Source organism: Cetorhinus maximus, chromosome 24 (genome assembly GCF_964194155.1).
Source record: "Cetorhinus maximus chromosome 24, sCetMax3.hap1.1, whole genome shotgun sequence".
Taxonomy (NCBI): domain Eukaryota; kingdom Metazoa; phylum Chordata; class Chondrichthyes; order Lamniformes; family Cetorhinidae; genus Cetorhinus; species Cetorhinus maximus.
In genome coordinates, this window is record NC_135902.1 from 19,918,875 (window position 1) to 19,935,211 (window position 16,337).

The 16,337-nt window shown below is 46.3% G+C and overlaps 1 protein-coding gene across 3 annotated transcripts in view; it reads right to left on the reverse strand.

The window, feature by feature from the left end:
• The window catches only part of acox1 (acyl-CoA oxidase 1, palmitoyl), a 45,474-nt gene extending 31,396 nt beyond the window's left edge, over window positions 1–14,078 (reverse strand). For 2 of the 3 annotated variants that reach the window (XM_078570809.1, XM_078570808.1), the window contains exons 1-2: window positions 13,889–14,078; window positions 775–934 (exon numbers count right to left, since the gene is read on the reverse strand). In XM_078570809.1, the coding sequence (XP_078426935.1) occupies window positions 775–934; window positions 13,889–13,997 (269 nt within the window). In that variant the 5' untranslated portion in view covers window positions 13,998–14,078. The remainder of the gene's footprint in view (window positions 1–774; window positions 935–13,888) is intronic. The other variant, XM_078570810.1, reaches the window with a different exon arrangement.
• Between the last annotated feature and the right edge of the window lie 2,259 nt (window positions 14,079–16,337).

The following is a 16,337-nucleotide window of genomic DNA, read 5'->3' on the forward strand; positions in this document are numbered from 1 at the left end:
AGACGGCAGTGTTAGTGTGTTGGTAAAGTGGAAGGTTGCATAGGATTCAAAATGGCGAAGGATCATTCTGCATAACATAATGGCAGACCATGGAAAATATATGAACAGGAGTAGGCCATTCAACCCTCGAGCCATACAATTTAACCATTTAGAACTGAAATGAGGAGAAATTTTTTCACTCAGATTTGAGAATATCTGGAATTTTCTACCCCCAATGACTGAGTGCTCAGTCACTGATACATTCAGGACTAGGATCAATAGATTTTTTTGGACTTGGAACAAAGGGATGTGGGGATAGGCTGATGCACAGTTGAGGTCAAAGATCAGTCATATTAAATGGCGGAGGAGTCTTGAGGGGCTGTACAGCTTACTCTTGCTTCTATTTCTTAAGGCTTCTACTTCAATGCAATTCACCCACCTTAGTTCCCTTGAAATCCTTACCAAAAATCTATTGATATCAGTCTTAAAAGCCTGAATTATCCATCATCTACAGGCTTTGAGAGTTCCAGGTTCCCACTACACAAGAAAAAGTGCTTCCTGATTCTACTCTTGAACAGCCTAGGTCAATTCTAAGAAAATGCCCTCTCATTCCTGATTCTCCGTATCTACCCAAGTGAATCTTTTTAACACCTCGGTCAAATCACCCCTTGATCATCTATACTCAAGGGAATACAGGCCAAGGATTCACAAGAGCAGGCACTTTCCATGTACCCTATGTATCTGGGAGGGGGGGGCGGGGTTATGCTTACAAAATTAACCAACCATAGCACACACCTCTTAAACCACATGATTTCCTCTGGGTTCGAGATGGCATGCTCCCGAATCTTCCTCACCATCAGTGCACTTTTCTTTACTGCCATATCATAGCGCTCGCTACGGGACAGGAAGTTCAGGTCTTCGTGTTGGAGCTCAGGATCGTTGAGCGCGAGGGCCTCTGAAATGTAAAGAAAAAGAAATTAGTGAGGTTAGCCCACAAGACTGTTCAATCAGACCTCCACTATACCATTCGCCAAACACAGTTTGTGATGGTTCAGTGTTAGAGTTCCAACCACTGGGTTGAATTTTACAAAGCAGGATTCAGCCAACATTTCTTTAGTTAGTCAGATCCTTCATCTCCGCTCTACATTCTTGACCAATCCTCAATCTGCTTCCAGTCTACAACTATTTCTATACTCCAACTGTATAGCTATGACCCAACTCGAATACTCCTTGGAAGTAAGGTCCAAACAGCGTAGAGGTGCAAAGGGATCCAAGTGTACTGTCATGGACAGGAGGAGGGTTAATTTAAACAGCACTCATTTCTCCTCTCACCACCTGTCCGTAAACAGTTTGATATGTTTCCCTCTTTATAAACAGTGATGTATTTCCCAACCCCTCAGTTTTGGTGCGATCCAATTTCTATTAGTAATCCCACAGCAAACTCGACATAATGTGAATTCAAAGGGTTGGTTTATTTGCACACACTCAAAACACAAAAGAGGGTTCACAATGCCCCCTTCATATTCAGATAGTAAAGAGAGGGATAGAGAAAGGAAGGATTTATAGTACAGAGACCACAGAGAAAAAAAAAATCATTTCAGGTGGGTTCCAGAGTCCAGAATCAAAGTCCAATGAGGTAATCCTTCATGGAGGTCAGTGGATTGAAAATCAACACTGGATAATTCACTCTTCCGGTGGTGCTGACTTCACACGACGAGATAGGCAAGCAGAGATGAATTAGTCGTGTAGGTGATAGTACAGACTTCCAGCAGAAGCAGGATAGCTGGGGCCAGGTGTCCAACCTGGGCCAGAGCTCCTTCAGTGTGGCCTGCTAGACAGATGCTAAACAGCAGACTGAGTTATGCAGTTCAGCACGGCAATGTTACTTGTTCCACAAACCAGAGGCCCATGTCACATGGCTCCCACCTCAACATCATATTTGACAAAGAATGTGTCTGGATTCCAAAGAGTCTTAGCCATTAGCAATTAAAAGGAAGATTGCGGGCCTTTGTCTTAGCAGACAATCCATCTCCTTCTTGCCAGCCTGGTTATTAAATGTACTTGGCCATTGTATAGCTCTCTTTGAAGTTGGGCTGTGCAGTCCCAGGTGATTGTTAGTAGCTCCTCAGAGATAGCGGGGTATGAGATTTCTGAAACTGCAAAATGGCTTCTTTTGTTCTGGGGTCACAGACAGATGCAGTTTCAGCAATTTTAAGGATCTTTGTTCAGTTTTTAAAATTTTATAAATAGCCATGACGATATCTACCTATATTTATAAAAACATAGTGTGAGGTCTTAGTCTCCTCACAGTATAGATACTCAAATCATTAAGAGTAACAATGCAGGTTAACAAAGCCATATTTTCTTAAAAAGCAAAAAAAGGATAGATTCATTTCTCGTGGAACAGAATGCAAAAGTAGAGAATTTTAATTTTTAATGTTAGGTAGAACATTGAACAAAGAACAAAGAAAAGTACAGCACAGGAACAGGCCCTTCTGCCCTCCAAGCCTGTGCCGATCATATTGCCTGTCAAACGAAATCATTTTGTACTTCTGGGGTCCGTATCCCTCTATTCCCATCCTATTCATGTATTTGTCAAGCTGCCTCTTAAACACCACTATCATACCTGCTTCCACCACCTCCTCTGGCAGCGAATTCCAGACACTCACTTCCCTCTGCGTAAAAAACTTGCCCCGCACATCTGCTCTAAAGTTTTCTCCTCCTACCTTAAATCTATGTCCCCTAGTAATTGATTCTTCCACCCTGGGAAAAAGTTTCTGACTATCTACTCTGTCCATGCCACTCATAATTCTGTAAACTTCTTTCAAGTCGCCCCTCAATCTCCGTCGCTCTAGTGAGAACAATCCGAGTTTCTCCATCCTCTCCTCATAGCTAATAACCTCCAGACCAGGCAGCATCCTGGTAAACCTCCTCTGCACCCTCTCCAACGCCTCCATATCCTTCTGGTAATGTGGCGACCAGAATTGCACGCAATATTCCAAGTGTGGCCTAACCAAGGTTCTATACAGCTGCAGCATGACTTCCCAGCTTTTGTATTCAATACCCCTGGCGATGAAGGCAAGCATGCCATATGCCTTCCTGACTACCTTATCCACCTGCGTTGCCACTTTCAGTGACCTGTGGACCTGTACACCCAGATCTCTCTGCCCATCGATGCACTAAAGGGTTCTGCCATTTACTGTATAATTCCTACCTGTATTAGACCTTCCAAAATGCATTACCTCGCATTTGTCTGGATTAAAACCCATTTGCCATTTCTCCGCCCAAGTCTCCAACTGATCTATATCCCGCTGTATCCTTTGACAATCCTCTTCACTATCTGCAACTCCTCCAACCTTAGTGACGTCTGCAAACTTACTAGTTAGCCCAGTTACTTTTTCCTCCAAATCATTTACGTATACTACAAACAGCAAAGGTCCCAGCACTGATCCCTGCAGAACACCACTAGTCACAGCTCTTCATTCAGAAAAGCACCCTTCCACTGCTACCCTGTCTTCTATGACCAAGCCAATTCTGTATCCATCTTGCCAGCTCACCTCTGATCCCATGCGACTTTATCTTCTGTACCAGTCTGCCATGAGGGACCTTGTCAAAGGCCTTACTGAAATCCATGTAGATAACATCCACTGCCCTTCCATCGTCGATCATCTTTGTCACTTCCTTGAAAAACTCGATCAAGTTAGTGAGACACGACCTTCCCTTCACAAAACCATGCTGCCTCTCATTAATACGCCCATTTGCTTCCAAATGGTAGTAAATCCTGTCACGAAGAATCTTCTCCAATAATTTCCCTACCACTGACGTAAGGTTCACCGGCCTGTAATTTCCTGGATTATCCCTGCTACCCTTCTTAAACAATGGAACAACATTGGCCATTCTCCAGTCCTCTGGGACCTCACCCATAGCCAGTGAAGATTCAAAGATTTCTGTCAAGGCCCCAGCAATCTACTCCCTTGCCTCCCTTAGTACTCTGGGGTAGATCCCATCTGGCCCTGGGGACTTATCCACCTTAATATTCTTCAATACGCCTAACACCTCTTTTTTGATCTCAACATGATCCAGGCTATCCACACACTCTTCCCTAGACAAATCGACCGCTAAGTCCTTCTCTTTGGTGAATACTGATGAGAAGTACTCATTTAGTATCTCTCCCATTTCTTCTGGCTCCATACACAGATTCCCACCTCTGTTCCTGAGTAGGCCTACCCTTTCCCTGGCTACCCTCTTGCTTTTTACATATGTATAAAAGGCCTTGGGATTTTCCTTAATACTGGTTGCCAATGACTTTTCATGACCCCTTTTAGCCCTCCTGACTCCTTGCTTAAGCTTCTTCCTACTTTCTTTATATTCTCCACAGGCTTCATCTGTTCCCAGACTTCTAGCCCTTACGAATGGTTAGGAGGTTAGAATTGGTTAGACTAGTGGTTCTCAAATGATTTTGGTTGGAGAATCTCTTTACAAATGGATTAGTAATCACACTCCCATCTAAACTATATAAACTCTGCACATTTATATTTCTGAATGTAAAGCTCTTCAGTGTCTTGTTAAAGGGATTTGCATGATTTCTTTTGGCAGGGCTGTCCAATATAGTGAACATTAACATGATTGGTGATTGCAAAATCTTTTATCTTCCCTTCATCTTAAAGGTAATGCGACAGGTTCAGCAACATGTCTGTTGAATACTTCTGTAAGACGCCTCTCTGCTCTTGCTGAAGTTTAGGTTCAGTGGCTCTTGTTGGGGACACTAGCACGTTTTCAGGTATAACCGTCCACCACCTACTTACTCACTACACAGCTTCTGATTGATTTCACAATTTCTCTCCCTTCTCTGCTATTTAATGGCCTGTCTGTGTTGGAAATCACTGACACGCCGCCTGGTGAGCAGCATTTCTGCCATTGGGATACCGGCAGTATTGGGATCGTGGCTTTAGTCCTGGGCCAGTCACAAACGTAACAGTTGGTGCTGTACACAGTGAACAAAGCTTAGCTTGACTGTCATTCCAGACCCCTGAACAAGGCTGACATGACTGCACCTACCTACACTCCCCTCCCCACCCCTGCAAATACATTCCCATTCTATCTGGGGTTTCTCGTCTCATTTCTCAGGATTCTGTCAGTCAGAGGCCTTGCCTTTCCAGCTAGGTGCCCATTTTCAGGGCATTTGGACATGGACTGCTTCAATATCTTAGGAGTCGCGAATGGTGCTGACCATTGTGCAATCATCAATGAACATCCCTGCTTCTGACCTTATGATGGAGGGAAGGTCATTGATGAATCAGCTGAAAATAGTTGGGTTTAGTACACTACCCTGAGGAACTGCTGCAGTGACATCCAGGGACTGAAATGATTGACCTCCAACAACCACAACCATTTTCCTTTGTGCTAGGTATGACTCCAACCAGTGGAGTGTTTTCCCCCCGATTCCCATTGACTCCAGTTTTGCTAGGGCTCCTTCATGTCACACTCAGTCAAATGCTGCCTTGATGTCAAGGGCAGTCACTCTCACTTCACCTCTAGAGTTCAGCCCTTTTGTCCATGTTTGAACCAAGGCTGTAATGAGCTCAGGCGATGAGTTGCCCTGGCAGGACACAAACTGAGCACCAATGAGCAGGTTATTGCTAAGTAAGTGCCGCTTGATAGCACTGTTGATGATCCTGTCCATCACTTTACTGATGATTTAGAGTAGACTGATGGTTGAGGCAATCGGCTGTGTTAGATGTGTGTGTACAGGACATACATGCCTGAGCAATTTTCCACATAGCCGGGTAGATGCCAGTGTTGTAGCTGTACTGGAACAGCTTGGCTAGGGATGCGACAAGTTCTGGAGCACAAATCTTCAGTACTTTTGCTGGAATATTGTCCGGGCCCATAGCCTTTGCTGTATCCAGTGCCTTTAGCTGTTTCTCGATATCACGTGGAGTGAATTGAATTGGCTGAAGACTGGCACCTATGATGCTGGGGACCTCCGGAGGAGGCTGAGATGGATCATCCATTCAGCACTTCTGGCTGGAGATTGTTGCAATTGGTTGAGCCTTATCTTTTGCACTGAAGTGCTGGGCTCCCGAATCATTGAGGATGGGGATATCTGTAGAGCCGCCTCCTCCAGAGAGTTGTTTAATTGTCCACCACCATTCACGACTGAATTTGGCAGGACTCCAGAGCTTAGATCCGATCTGTTGGTTGTGGAGTCACTTAGCTGTCTATCGCTTGCTGTTTATGCTGTCTGGCACTCAAATAGTCCTGTGTTGTAGCTTTTCCAGGTTGACACCTCATTTTTAGGTATGCCTGCTGCTGCTCTTGACATGTCCTACAGCACTCTTCATTGAATCAGGGTTGATCCCCTGGCTTGGTGGTAACCATAAGACATAGGAGCAGAAATTAGGCCATTCAGTCCATCGGGTCTGCTCCACCATTCAATCATGGCTGATAAGTTTCTCAACCCCATTCTCCCGCCTTCTCCCCGTAACCTTTGATCCCCTTACCAATCAAGAACCTATCTATCTTGGTCTTAAATACACTCAATGACCTGGCCTCCACAGCCTTACGTGGCAATGAATTCCATAGATTCACCACTCTCTGGCTAAAGAAGTTTCTCCTCATCTCTGTTCTAAAACGTCTTCCCTTTACTCTGAGGCTGTGCCCTCGGGTCCTAGTCTCTCCTACTAATGGAAACATCTTCCCCACGTCCACTCTATCCAGGCCTTTCAGTATTCTGTAAGTTTCAATCAGATCCCCCCTCACCCTTCTAAACTCCATCGAGTACAGACCCAGAGTCCTCAAACGTTCCTCATATGTTAAGCCTTTCATTCCTGGGATCATTCTCGTGAACCTCCTCTGGACCCTCTCCGGGGCCAGAACATCCTTTCTGAGATACAGGGCCCAAAATTGCTCACAATATTCTAAATGTGGTCTGACCAGAGCCTTATAAAGCTTCAGCAGCACATCCCTGCTTTTATATTCTAGTCCTCTCGAAATAAATGCCAACATTGCATTTGCATTCCTAACTACCGCGTCAAACTGCAAGTTAACCTTAAGAGAATCCTGGACTAGGACTCCCAAGTCCCTTTGCACTCCAGATTTCTGAATTCTCTCCCCATTTAGAAAATAGTCTATGCCTCTATTCTTCCTACCAAAATGCATGACCTCACACTTCCCCACGTTGCATTCCATCTGCCACTTCTTTGCCCATTCTCCTAACCTGTCCAAATCCTGCAGCCTCCCCACCTCCTCAATACTACCTGTCCCTCCACCTATCTTTGCATCATCTGCAAACTTAGCCAGGATACCCTCAGTTCCTTCATCTAGATCATTAATGTATAAAGTGTGTAATGTATAAACTCCACTAGTCACCGGCCGCCATCCTGAGAAGGACCCCCTTATCCCCACTCTCTGCCTCCTGCCAGACAGCAATCTTCTATCCATGCTAGTACCTTGCCTCTAACACCATGGACTCTTATCTTACTGAGTAGCCTCCAGTGCGGCACCTTGTCAAACGCCTTCTGGAAGTCCAAGTAGATAACATCCATTGGCTCTCCTTTGTCTAACCTACTCGTTACCTCCTCAAAGAATTCTAACAGATTTGTCAGACATGACTTCCCCTTGATGAAACCATGCTGACTTTGCCCTATTTTACCATGCACTTCCAAGTATTCTGAAATCTCATCCTTAATAATGGACTCTAAAATCTTACCAACGACCGAGGTCAGGCTAATCGGCCTGTAATTTCCCATCTTTTGCCTCACTCCCTTCTTAAACAGGGGGTTACATTAGCGATTTTCCAGTCCTCTGGGACCCTCCCTGACTCCAGTGATTCCTGAAAGATCACCACTAACGCCTCCACTTTCTCTTCAGCTATCTCCTTCAGAACTCTGGGGTGTAATCCATCTGGTCCAGGTGATTTATCCACCTTCAGACCTTTCAGTTTTCCTAGCACCTTCTCTTTGGTAATGGCCACCATACTCACCTCTGCCCTCCGACTCTCTTGAACTTTGGGGATGTTATTCGTGTCTTCCACTGTGAAGACTGACGCAAAGTACCTATTCAGTTTCTCCACCATTTCTTTGTTCCCCACTACTTCTTCTCCAGTGTCATTTTCCAGCGGCCCAATGTCCACTTTTGCCTCTCTCTTACCCTTTATATATCTAAAAAAACTCTTGCAATCTTCTTTTATATTACTGGCTAGTTTACCCTCATATTCAATCTTCTCCCTCCTTATTTCTTTTTTAGTTGTCCTCTGCTGGTCTTTGTAGGCTTCCCAATCCCCTGGTTTCCCACTGCTCTTCGCCGCATTGTATGCTTTCTCTTTAGCTTTTATGCTGTCCCTGACTTCCCTTGTCAGCCATGGTTGCCTCGTCCTCCCTTTAGTATGCTTCTTCTTCCTAGGGATGAATTTTTGCTGTGTCTCCCAAATTACTCCCAGAAACTCCTGCCATTGCTGTTCCACTGTCTTTCCTGCTAGGCTCATCTCCCAGTCAATTCTGGCCAGCTCCTCCCTCATGCCTCTGTAGTTGCCTTTATTCAACTGTAATACTGTTACATCTGATTCCAGCTTTTTCCTCTCAAATTGCAGGGTAAATTCTATCATATTATGGTCACTTCCTCCTAAGGGTTCCTTCACCTTAAGCTCCCTTATTAAATCTGCCTCATTACACATCACTGAATCTAGAATTACCTGTTCCCTAGTGGGCTCCACCACAAGCTGCTCCAAAAAGCCATCTCGTAGACATTCCACAAATTCCTTTTCTTGGGATCCACTACCAACCTGATTTTCCCAGTCTACCTGCATATTGAAATCCCCCATGATCACTGTAACCTTGCCTTTCTTACATGCCTTTTCTATCTCCTGGTGTATCTTGTGCCCCACATCCTGACTACTATTTGGAGGCCTGTACATAACTCCCATTATGGTTTTTTTACCTTTGCGGTTCCTCAACTCTACCCACACAGATTCTACATCATCTGACCCTACGTCATTTCTTGCTATCGATTTAATTTCATTTCTTACTAACAAAGTAACCCCACCCCCTCTGCCAACCTGCCTCTCTTTTCGATAGGATGTATATCCTTGGATATTTAGCTCCCAGTCCTGATCCCCTTGCAGCCATGTCTCCGTGATGCCCACCACATCATACCTGCCAATTTCAATCTGCGCCACAAGCTCATTTACCTTATTTCGTATACTGCGTGCATTCAGATACAACACCTTCAGTTCTGTATTTCCCGTCCCCTTTCTCATTGTCTTCCCTTTATCTGATGTGCTTGAAGTTAGATTCCTAGCCCTTTCCAAACACTCTGTCCTATTTTGTGTTCTGGAGACTTTAATAGCCTCTCCTGGGCTCTCCTTTCTTTTCAGTTTTTTCATAATTTTCCATGAAGTTGAATCCACCCCCCGACACGCTAACCTGCTGCTTTGTTTCCCATTAGTCATACATCTTGGAGTTTTACCCTTCCCTCCACCCAACTTTCTAGTTTGAAGTCCTGTTGACCACCCTATTTACCCTTTTCGCTAGAACATTGGTCCCAGATCAGTTCAGGTGGAGACCGTCCCAACGGTACAGATCCTTCTTGTTCCAATACTGATGCCAGTGCCCCACGAATTGGTACCCCTCTTTCCTGCACCACTCCTTTAGCCACATGTTTACTTCCCTTATTCTCGCGTCCCTATGCCAATTTGCACATGGCTCGGGTAGTAATCCGGAGATTATAACCCTTGAGGACCTGTTCTTTAATTTAGTTCCTAGTTCCTGATAATCCCCAAACAGGTCCTCTTTCCTAGTCTTACCTATGCTATTTGTCCCGACGTGGACCACAACAACTGGATCCTCCCCCTCCCTCTCCAAAATCTTTTCAAGCCGATCAGAGATGTCCCTCACCCTGGCACCGGGCAGGCAACATACCATGCGGGACTCTCGATCCTGCTTACAAAGGATGCTATCAATTCCCCTAATTATAGAATCCCCTACAACTACCACTTGTCTTTTTGCTCCCCCCTCTTGAATGGCCTCCCGTGCCACGGTGCCGTGGTCAGCTGGCTCATCCTCCCTACAGCCCTCTTCCTCATCCACACAGGGAGCAAGTACCTTGTACCTGTTGGACAAGGTCAAGAGCTGAGGCTCCTCTGTTCCTGAACACAGGATCCCTCTACCTGCCTCACTTGCAGTCACACCCTGCTGACCCTGACCACTGACCGAACTTGAGGTACTTAATCTACCGGGTGTGACCGCCTCCTGAAACAAAGCGTCCAGGTAACTCTCCCCCTCCCGGATGTGCCGCAGCGTCCGGAGCTCGGACTCCAGCTCATCAATTCTGAGCCGGACTTCCTCCAGCAACCAACACTTGCTGCAGATGTGGTCACTGCGGCTCGAAATGGGATCTGCCGGCTCCCACATCATATAGCTACAGCACATCACCTGCCCAGCCATCTCGACTTAGATAATTAATTTATTAATTAGCTTTACAGTGTTTTTTTTTCCAAATTTGGTGCAGATTTCCGACCAACCAATCAGGTCACAGCTTTCCTGTGATGTCACTTTTTCAGTTTTGGCTTCAGTTACTCTGTGCCCCTAGGTCACCGCTCCGGTGCTCCTCTCGCCGAGTCTGCTCCCAGGATTTACTCACCAATCAGCTGCTTTTTCTTTAAAATCCACTTTCAGAAGAGTGTCCCTCTTGTTGGTTCCCTCACCACCTGCCACTGACCCAGTCTAGCAGCTATGTCATTTAGGATTCAGCCAGTGTGGTATGTACTGGTGCTTGCAAGTCACTCTTGGTGATCAACATTGAAGTCCCCCATCCAAAGTACATTCTGCACCCTTGCCACCCTCAGTGCTTCCTCCAAGTGGTGTTCAACATGGAGGAGTACTGATTCATCAGCGGAGGGGTACATGGTAATCAGCAGGAGGTTTCCTTGCCCATGTTTGATCTGATGCCATGAGACTTCATGGGGTCCAGGGTCCATGTTGAAGACTCTCAGGGCAACTCCCTCCCGACTGTACACTACTGTGCTGACACCTCTGCTGGGTCTGTCCTGCTGGTGGGACAGAATCTACCCAGGGATGATGGTGTCTGGGGTGTTATATTTAAGGCATGATTCCGTGAATATGACTATTTCGGGTTGCTGCTTGGCTAGTCTGTGAAACAGCTCTCCCAATTTTGGCACAATAGGACTTAGTAAGGAGGACTTTGCAGGGTTGACAGGGCTGAGTTTACCGTCGTCATTTCCGGTGCCTAGGTCGATGCTGGGTGGTCCATCCGGTTTCATTCCTTATTGACTTTCTAGCGGTTTGATACAACTGAGTGGCTTGCTAGGCCATTTCAGAGAACATTTAAGAATCAACACATTGTTGTGGATCTGGAGTCACATGTAGGCCACACCAGGTAAGGGTGGCAGATTCCCTTACCTAATGGACATTAATGAACCAGATGGATTTTTACGGCAATCGATAATGGTTTCATGATCATCATTAGACCTTTAATTCCAGATTTTTATTGCCTGAATTCTGCTTTGGTGGGATTGGAACCCAGTTCCCCAGAGCATTACCCTGGGTCTCTGGATTACTAGCCCAGTGACAATACCATAATGTCACTGCCTCCCACTAACTAAGCAACAGATTAATTCTGGTTGGAGTAATTGGAAGAAGTGCAGTGGAGTGCTATGTGATAGAAAAGTACTGTTGAAACTGAAAGGGGGAATCTACAAGACAGATGTGAGGCAGGCCTAGCGCAGAAACTTGGACAACATCAAGAAGAGGGGAACAACAACTGGATACTAATGAGATGCAGGTGCTGAGACATATATGTGGAGTAACAAGAAAGGACAAAAATCAGGAACCAGCACATCAGGGGGTCAATGGAGATTGTGGAGGCAACAAAAAAAGTAGCTGAGAAGAGATGAAAGGGTACGGTCATCTGTTGAGGCGAGTGATGGAATTGGTAAACCTGTGTTAAGGAAAGACTGGCTCCAGATTCCTTCTTTACTCTGTGAATGAACAGTGACTTATAACAAGGAAGTTCCAAGAGCAGGTGGAAAGATGTGGTGGTGAGAGACTTAAACACAGCGGGATTGGAAAAGGAATTGGTGAGTGACAGGAGGAGATAATGTAATCAACCAGCAGTGTGGTGACCCCTTGTACATGGGAGAAGCCGAAAGATGATGATTTGTGACATTTAGTGTGCAAATTGGCTGCTACATTTCCTACACTGCAACAGTGACTCATTTCAAAAGTACTTTATTGGCAGTGAAGCACTTTGGGGCGTTCCAAGTATGTGAAAGGTTTAATGCAAGTGCTTTTTCTCTCCACTGCAGTTTTAGACAAGAAAGGTTTTTTTTTAATGAAATGCTAATACTGGGAACTCTATATCAAAGCAGAAAATGCTAGATGCACACCAGCATTTTCATATTTGTCTGAAACATTGGTGAGTTTTTTTCCTTTGTTAAGAGGCTGCTGGTATATTTTTACCATCACGTACAGTGAGGTATAATGTTTCAAACCTTCGTGCTTTTTATAAGGTGCTTTGTCATCTATTTGAGTTGCTGTGTACTGAGAGGCAGGGTTACTAGTGTACTGAATGTATGACTTCTGTCCCAGTTTTAAAAGATTGTAGAGATCAAATTACAAAGACATAATCAGAGGAAACTTTCATTTCAGACATTCATGCAAGTAGTTTGAAAACAATCTGCATACATCAAGAAGCTTTTGAAGCAATGTGCCTAACTTGTCCTACATACACTGTCAAGCAGATTCAAAGAATTCAGGTGGCTTTCAGAATAATGCCAGGATAGGTAAATTTTAGTGTAGGAGATTGAAGGGTGACCTGATCAAGATATTTAAAATGTTAAATGGATTCATTAGAGTCACTCCACCAGTGTCACTCCAATCAGGGACCAGTACATAAAAAGATAACCTGGTCATTCATTTTAGAGCTGTTTGTGGGATCTGGCTGTGCACAAATTGGCTGTCACGTTTCCTGTATTAAACTAGTGATTAGAAGCACTTCAGGACACCTTTAAATATGTTCTGTAAATGAAAGCGCTTTCTGAAGTTGTACAAGGGCTTGAATACACAAGTGTGTTTGGCAAAGTGCTGGGAGGTGCAACTACTGACCTTGGTGTGTGGCTTTGGGGGAATGAGAACGTGAATGCCCAGTTATTCCCACTGGACAGTGTGTATGTGGGAAATCAGGTGAAGACCAGGTTGAATAGACTGCTATTCATATCAACTGTCAAGATAACGCTGTCAACAGCCACTTAGCTGATGCACTGTTGCATTATAATGAAGCAAGCAGATAGGGAAAGTTGCAGTGTTCGGACACCTTTGCAACTACTTCAATTCAACACAATCACAATCATAACCCTTACCCCAAGAGCCCTCTTTCCCCCACTCCCCATCCCCAAACCCTTCTTCCCCACCCCTACAACCCCAGACTCCCACTCCCACCCCCACCCCCTGTGAGAGCCCCCTTTCCCCAGCCTGAGCCCCCTGATCCCACCCCCACCCCCTGGGAGAGCCCCCTCTCCCCAGCCTGAGCCCCCTCTCCCCAGCCTGAGCCCTCTGATCCCACCCCCACCCCCTGGGAGAGCCCCCTCTCCCCAGCCTCTGCCCCCTCTCCCCAGCCTGAGCCCCCTCTCCCCAGCCTCTGCCCCCTCTCCCCAGCCTCTGCCCCCTCTCCCCAGCCTGAGCCCCCTCTCCCCAGCCTCTGCCCCCTCTCCCCAGCCTCTGCCCCCTCTCCCCAGCCTGAGCCCTCTGATCCCACCCCCACCCCCTGGGAGAGCCCCCTCTCCCCAGCCTCTGCCCCATGATCCCACCGACTCCCCACGGTCTCTCCAACCGCCGGTAGGATCGGGCCCTCCCCGGGGCCCTCAATCCCCCACCCCCTTTGCCCGGGCTCTCACCAATCTCCCGGCGGCGCCGGGTTTTCTCAGCCCCTCCATCCAGAATATGTATCAGGGCCTCGGTGTGGAAAGAGGCCGACTCCCGCTCTTTACGCAAATCCGGGTTCATAGCAGCGGCCCTGATTCTAATAACAAGCCGTGGTTCCAGGCCGAGCGAGAGGAGAGATTAAAGGGGCAACATCCAACTCCGAGAGGTGGGGACTGCAGGAGCATTTAAAAGGGCAATGTCTAACTCCAAGAGGGTGGGGCCACCACTCTTAAAAGGGTCATGTTCAACTCAGCAAAGCTGGGACTGCAGCACCACTCAAAGGGCAATGTCCAACTCTGAGAGGGTGGGGAACCACAGCACCACTTAAAGGGGTAATGTCAACCGTGTCAGCTGTAGCTCAGTTGGTAGCACTTTCGTTTCTGAGTCACAAGGTTCCGGTTTTAAATCCCACTCCACGGCTTCAGCACTAAAATCCAGGCTGACACTCCAGTGTCACACTGAGGGAGATGCACTTTTGAAGGTCTTGTCCTTCAGATGAGATGTTAAACCAAAACGCCATCTGCCTGCTCAGGTGAACATAAAAATTCTCATGGCACAACTGTATTTTGAAAGGAGAGCATGGGAGTTATTGTGGGATCTTTGGCCAACATTTATCCCTCAAGCAACATCACAAAAAATAGATTATCTGGTCATTATCACATGACTGTTTGTGGGAGTTTGCTGAGTGCAAATTAGCTGCTGCATTACAACAGCATTGATGGGTCTGGAGGAGCCCTGCAGTGTGGGTATCAAGGTGCCTGGTGAACTGCTGCATACTGCTGTGAGAACCTGCAAGTTCTTTTGCATAATGGAGTCCACAGCTATGATGGCAGCAATCTGAGCATGCATTCCAAATTGTGTATACCATTGTGCCTTCTTTTGTAATCGTTTTTTAATTCATTCTTGGGAATCGGGCATCACTGGCAAATCAATATTTCTTGCCCAAGTCTAATTGCCCTTGAGAAGCTGGTGATGAGCTGCCTTCTTGAACCTCTGCAGTCCACTTGGTGTAGGTACACCACACTACTATTGGGGAGTGCCAAGATTTTGACCCAGCAACAGTGAAGGAATGATGATATAGTTCCAAGTCAAGCTGGTGTGTGGCTTGGAAGGGAACTTGCAAGTGCTGGTGCTCCCAAGCATCTGCTACCCTTGATCTTTTAAGCGGTAGACTTTGCCGGTTTGGAAGGTGCTATTGATGGAAGCTTGGCAAGTTGCTACAAGCATGTGGTACACACTGCTGCCACAAAGCGTTGGTGGTGGAGGGAGTGAATGTTTAAGGCAGTAGGTGGGATGTCGATCAAGTGGGCTGCTTTGTCCTGGACGGTGTCAAGCTTCTTATGTGTTGTTGGAGCTGCATTCATCCAGGCAAGTGGAGAGTATTCCATTACACTCCTGACTCATGCCTTGTAGATGGTGGGCAGGCTTTGGGGAGTCAGGAAGTTAACCACTCCCCACAGAATTCCCAGATTCTGACCTGCTGTTGGAACCACAGTATCTATACGGCTGATCCAGTTAAGTTTCTGATTAATGATGACCCCCAGTATTCACAGGGAGATGTCCTGGTCTATGTTCTCCGTGAATCAAGAGCATCAAAACAACATGGGTCTAAAATTCTAGTCTGGATCAGGACAGAGAACAAGCAGGTTGGTCACCAGTGGTCAGAAATTGGCAGGAGGCGGGGGCGGTGGTGGAGGAGGGAGGTCCAGGTTCTGCCCCACTCCTAAATATTTTTTGTTGGGGGGGGGAAAGAGAGCAACTCCTCTGCCCATCCTACCGTATATCCAGCAAATGTGTCCTGAGAAGTTCCCAGGCTACACCCTGATAAAGTGGGCATGGAACTTGTCAGCTCTGAGCTGACGGAACAGGTTTAGATAAGGTAGACAAAGGAAAGCTGTTCCCATTAGCTGATGGTACAAGGACTTGGAGACACGGATTTAAGGTTTTGAGTAAGAGATGCAGGAGGAGATGTGAGGAAAAGCTTTTTTACAACAGCGAGTTATAATGACCTGGGAATCGCTGTCTACGATTGTGGTGGAAGCAGAGACGATCAATGATTTCAAAAGGAAATTTAATAGGTACTTGAGGGAAATAACCTCGCAGGGCTACGGGGATAGAGCAGCGTAATGTGACTGACCGGGCTGTTCTATACAGAGCCAGCATGGATTCAATGGGCCAAATCGTCTCCTTCTATGCTGTAATGACTTCATAAACTAATAATGAATTCTGTTGAGACCCCAGCAATCGGCTCCAAACCCAACAGACAAACAATTATCATAGAATGGTTACAACACAGAAAGAGGCCATTCAGCCCATCATGTCTGTGCCAGCTCTCTGCAAGGACAACTCACCTAGTGCCAAACAGAAGTTTCTTGCTATCTATTCTGTCCAGGCCCTTCATGATTTTGAATACCTCTATCA